This window comes from Callospermophilus lateralis, chromosome 2 (genome assembly GCF_048772815.1).
Source record: "Callospermophilus lateralis isolate mCalLat2 chromosome 2, mCalLat2.hap1, whole genome shotgun sequence".
Lineage (NCBI taxonomy): Eukaryota > Metazoa > Chordata > Mammalia > Rodentia > Sciuridae > Callospermophilus > Callospermophilus lateralis.
Window position 1 is genome coordinate 168,206,807 of NC_135306.1, and position 5,910 is coordinate 168,212,716.

The following is a 5,910-nucleotide window of genomic DNA, read 5'->3' on the forward strand; positions in this document are numbered from 1 at the left end:
TTACTCTCCAAGGTATCCTGATGAAACCCTGCTTCCAGAGTCACCCTTGTCAGGGGTGTCCTGCATGGCCCTCTGTAGAACCAGCTTGAGGGTTCTTCGCTTCCACTGCTGCTGCCTAAAGGAGCCAACAAAGAAGTAAATTATGGGGTTGGCGCAGCTGTTAACACAGGATAGAACAACTGTAATCCAATAGGATTCACAAGGAATAGCATCATATCTCAGGATCCAGACTAAGAGGAACCAGTAGATCCCAAAGGGCAGACCAAAGGAGAGGAAGACCAGAACCGTGAGCCCAATGGTCACACACAGCCTTGTCAGTGTCATCTTCTGTGAACCACAAAGGATCCTGACAATCAGGATTAGGCTGGACCCTGAGAGGGTCACAAATAAAACCATCAGCCAGGCAGAAGTGATGAAATCTAATGTTTTACACCATTCATTGTTATACTCTGTACCCAGGAAGCCACAGTACTTCCCTTCCGGGATGCTCAGTGACAGCGACAGGGCCCAAAGCAAGGCACACATGACAGCTGGTGTGTGTCTCCAGCGGCGGCAATGGTACCAAATGGGCCACAGCACAGACATGCAGCGCTCAGTGCTCATGGCACTGAGCATGCTTAGCCCTGCAAGATAGGCAAAGGTTGACACAAACATGAAGAATGTGGGAACGGGGATGGAGTTGGAATGGAAGACGTTAATGATTTTCCACAGGGAGTCTATGATCTGGAAGCAGAGGAAGAGAAAGTCAGCTGCAGCCAGGTTGAGAATGTAAATGGAGAAGGCCTTCCTGCGGACACAGAAGCCCAGGATCCAGAGCACAACTGCGTTTCCTGCCACACCGATCGGGGCAATGATGAGGGACAGGAAAGCCAGGATAAGATTCTTCTTATAACAGTTTGGAAGGATATATTGAAAATTGTCATTCATGGTTGTGGTTTCTGTCTCCCGGGTTGGCATGACTGTATCCATGCTCATGAATCCTCCACTGGTGCTCCTGGGAATACAAACAAGATATGAACAACTGCTGCAAGATCTCTGATTCTTAAGACTACTCTGCTATGTGGGAAGTACTGCCCTTCCCTGTGGCACAGGGAAGGGAAAGACAGGCCTGCAGAAGTTAAGTAATCCATCACAGGCCAGGAGGTCATGGGACCTAATTTCTTCTTTTTTTTTTTTAAATCTTTTTTTTAAAGAGAGAGTGAGAGAGGAGAGAGAGAGAGAGAGAGAGAGAGAGAGAGAGAGAGAGAGAACTTTTTGATATTTATTTTTTAATTATCGGCAGACACAACATCTTTGTTTGTATGTGGTGCTGAGAATCGAACCCAGGCCGCACGCATGCCAGGCGAGCACGCTACCGCTTGAGCCACATCCCCAGCCCGATGGGACCTAATTTCAATCCCAGTTCTCACTGACTCTAAAGCCTGGGCCATCTGCAACCCCCTCTTTCTACTGATATGGAATATTTAATGGCCCCAATGCACCCACTCAGCATCCTAGACTGTATGGGACAGATACAGAATCCTGAGCCCAACTTTCTTTCTATCCTGGGACAGAAATTATGTATCAGGTGCAGGAAGCTGGAAGCCCCAAGAATGACACATGCCCACCCTCACTGACTGGGTGGGTCCAGAGTACATTGAGAAAGGAAATCATAATTAGACCTATAATGAGAATCTGACCTATTTGTAGGACACTTGTGAAGACAGTCAGATCGCTTAGATTAAAATTGCTCAGTGTCTGTTTCAAATTTTGGAAACCACAAAAAGAAGAAACTAAGCAGGATAGACATTGATGTGACCCCATTGTCCCCAGCTCTGTTTGAAGGTCACAGCAGATAGTCAAGATAGTCAATAAATATGACTATCTTGTGAATGACAACTGTGTAAAGGAGAGAGGAGCCCAAGCTTAGTTGAAAATTTGGGATAAATATCACCCAAGCATTTTTAAGTGAAATCAGTCATCAGAAAACATACATTTAGACACTGAAGAAAATGCCATTGCTCATGGTTCCTTCTGTGGAAATCTCTGATATGTTTCAAAGAATTCCTTATGCCTGCAGTGATGGTCCAAGGTGGTCACTGTCATGTCTCCAACCCATAGAGAGTCAGAATATGAATTTAATGATCACCTAAAAAAGTGTAAGCCTATATATAGTTCAAGGAGAGATTTCCAGGTTTAGTTGAACTTGTTGCACTTGTGATGAGTAAAATGCAAGTTTGATAAAGCAGAAAGAGAATTGGCAATGGGGCTGGATAGAGTGTTGAGGCATGGAAATATCCAAGAGTGATTAGGAAGGGATTTCTGAGTTGCAGAGTATAAACTTGTTTCTTTTTACCCCAGGTGATTTTAAGAGAAATTGTTTTACTTTTTAAAACCATTTAGAGACTTAATTATCTCAGGTAGGGGTATTTTTTTATTTAAATGCTCATTAATGAAGAACTCTGGGTGGAAAGAGAGATGCTCATGCACAAATCAGTTGGGAAACAAGGAGGAACTCTCCGGAAGGTGGACATTAGCAACTGGTTGAGTGATTAACTCATTTTTATTTTCTAAATAACTGTCTGTGGTAAATACTCTTATTCCCATCTTACATGAGGAAATACAAAAAGAAGGAGTTTGAGAGTTTTGCTTCAGGTCTCATCAGAAAAACTGATATCACCTGGATTTAAACCCATTGGTTTGTATCAGAATCTGCATCCCTCATCAGCCCCATATTGTCACTGCCACTGTGATATGTTCATTACACACAGGGAAGCCATAGGGGATGAAGCATTTCACTTGCATCATTTGTAATTCATGATTCACTTAACTCTCTTATTAAAATGGAAGAGGTGAATTTTGAAGACAACAAGGAAGAAAAAACTAAGACATATGGAACAACAGGAGGTAATTTTACAACAATTCAGGACCTAGAAGCCCATTTCTGTCTCTGAAAAGGACTAAGTCACTCTATCTAGACTGTCCTGAACTCAAACAAGACAAGAGGGCCACAGTGGGCTGAGACAGAAAACTCTGGGCATCAAGGGTTGAATTCACCTCAGGTGCTCTTAGTTCCTATTGCCTGGTGGGCCTGAGGAGGTAATGGAGGAAAACTACAGTCTCTGTTATCCCCCCTCTTGAAATTTGGCCTTTTTATTTGTACATAGAAGACAGTTTTTGGCTCTATTTGTAAAAGTATGGATTTTTTTCTCTTCCTCATCAAACGCAAATCTCTAAAAGCCTAGACCTAACTGGTATATGTTTTTGCTATTGTACCCTCAGCATCTAGCACATAGGACTAAGAAACTATGTATTATTATATCCTCATTGATCACAGCAAGAACTTGAGATTTAGTGAACAACACAGATATCTCTATCACATAATGAGGGGCAGATGCAGTGCCCATCTGGTCTATTGGAGCTCTGTTCAAGGCCTTTCTACTATTCTTGTCTTACCACACATTATATGAGGGACTCCCAAGCAAAATCTTTTTTTATCATGGAATGTGAAAAAAAATTAGGTGCTTAGAAACTGCTATTTGCTACAACGAGTCACTCTTCTTTTCTCTCATATAATAATTCTGAGAAATTTAAGACAGAAAAAGGACCCTAATTCTACCCTTTATTACTATTAATGGCACCAGTCAGATAAGACACGTCCATAGGAGATGGGAGGGTGGGAAGAAAGCAATTTTTGAGTTTCTAATTTACATCTTCTCTCTATGCTAAACTGTGAGTTGGAAGTGGCTGCATTAGGCCCTTTCCTCAAAGCACAGCTATATCTACAGCCACTTTCCTAGGCCCTTTCCTCAAAGCACAGCTACAACTACAGTCACAATAGTCATCTCTCAATTCTGATAACTTCTATTTCCCATTGTTTTTTAAACATAGTGACATTGAATCTCTCTCCACTCCATACAATTTTCCATGGGCTGGAATTAGATTCATCAATCCATGTACCTTTCCCAAACTATGCACATATTGGTAAACTGTTCCTCAGTTAAACACTTACCATTCATTTTTAGATAATCTATTTCTCTAGAGGATCTCAGAAATTCATGCTGCATCAGAACTTTCCAACACAAGTATCATGAATGACTGGTTTATGCACAACATTTTAGCTTTAAAAAGCATACATCCACCTATATTGTCTCCTAAATTAGGAAAGCAGCAGATTTCTCATTACAACAGTAAATTTGAATGGTGAGAGTTAAGCACAGAATGGGGAGAAGGTACAACAAAAAAACAACTGTCTTAGTTTGCAGTTTTCATAGCTCCCACACTCAACCTTGTCATCCCTCAATGTTGCCAGGAGAGACTTGACAAAGTCCCCTGTCTGTTCCTGCTAGAACACATCAGGGCCCTAGTATCCTCCACCTCAAGGTGAATTTATCTGATTGTGGACTAATAGAAAAAAGACACAGCTTTGGGAATAAGTTCTTTTAAAAGTTTTACCTTTCTTCCATTCTTCTTATTGGAGGTGATAAGCTGATCCGTGGCAAAAGAAAGAGTACTCTGTGTTGGTTGTCACTACAGAACACTTCTCTGCTCTGGAGAAATGACTGTAGGAAATGAATTGAAGGCTGGTGCTTGAGAAAAGCTTATCAAAATTCAGTTAGTCCTGTGATTTCCTGTACTAGGTCTTAAGACAAATGAGAGTGAGGCTTATTTCAGTGATATTCTTCATGAAATTATTCTTAATGTTTGGTCTGATTCTATTCCTACCTCTCAACCTCTACCTATATCCACCTCATTGGTTACTCTTTTCTGCAAGTGATTGTAGTTTTTCCGTGTCTTACTGAGAGATGATCAGGAATGCCAAGCAAAGTGAGCCCATGCCCGAAATCTAACAGAAAAATAACACTTTTCTTTACTCATAATTCAAAGCCTTCATGATATGTCCCACACTTTTTTCTTATCATAGCAGTTACATGCAATTATTTGCAGTTTTTTCAAATGACACAGATATGCATCAAATAAAAAGAAAACATCTTCTTGAGGTTTTCTCCAGAATCAACCACTGATTCAGTTTCTCTTCTAATTTTTTTACTAGTTATGATTTCAGATTTGAGTAGTGAATATATTTTATTTTTGAATTACATGTGTTAAAAATAGGATCAATTGATGTATCACATGAAATGAGAACAATATAGGATATGGTAGATAATTTTTAAAATAAGATTGGGAATTTAAAATATCTATGATTTAAATGTTAATTGTTCTCATGAAAAATGAGAGCAATATTTAATGGAAGAGTGAAAGCAAATAAAGATAGATACACTAAGTGAGATAAAATGCTAGGAATAAAAACACTAACAGACATGAAAGTGACATTGAAGAATGTTCATCAGTAGACTGAACACACGCTAGAAAAAAAGTAAATACAAAGAACTGAAACTACAGGCTCACTAAAATAAGGTAATTGAGACTTCCTAAGCTGAAAAGCTAAGAGGAAAAAAATTGTGTGGAAATAGTACAAAAAGTTGTAACTTCTACATGATGGGAATACCAGAGAAGGACAGGAAAAAAAGAAAGGAACAGAAGAAATATTTCATATAATACTTGTTTATACTTTCCCCAAATTATTATCAGAAACCAAACCACAGATGCTGAAAACTATGAAAACAGAAAACAGGATGAAAACAACAACAACACAGAAAACATAAAAGGAATGGAGAAAACACAAGAAAGAATTAATCTCATTAGAAGAGTAGCTAGGTTCATGAGAATTAGGATCAAATCAAACAACAGAAATAAAACAAAATGTCAATAAGTAATACATACATTTCTATAATAGCATCAACTCTAAATAGTCTTTGTTCTCCATTTGAAAGACGAAGACTGGCAGATTGGGTTAATAAACAAGATCCAACTATATGTTACCTGCAAGAAATATACCGAATTGGCACAGACTTCCACAGACTGAAAATG

General features: G+C 39.4%; 1 protein-coding gene across 1 annotated transcript; it reads right to left on the reverse strand.

The window, feature by feature from the left end:
* Window positions 1-969, reverse strand: LOC143389738 (mas-related G-protein coupled receptor member X2-like). The gene has a single exon (XM_076842584.2). It carries the CDS (start codon window positions 967-969, stop codon window positions 1-3), a length of 969 nt encoding a protein of 322 aa, XP_076698699.2.
* Window positions 970-5,910: the final 4,941 nt, after the last annotated feature.

What these genes read in the sequence shown, in the direction of transcription:
- LOC143389738 (XM_076842584.2), bottom strand. Translation starts at nt 969, where the DNA reads ATGGATACAGTCATGCCAACCCGGGAGACAGAAACCACAACCATGAAT.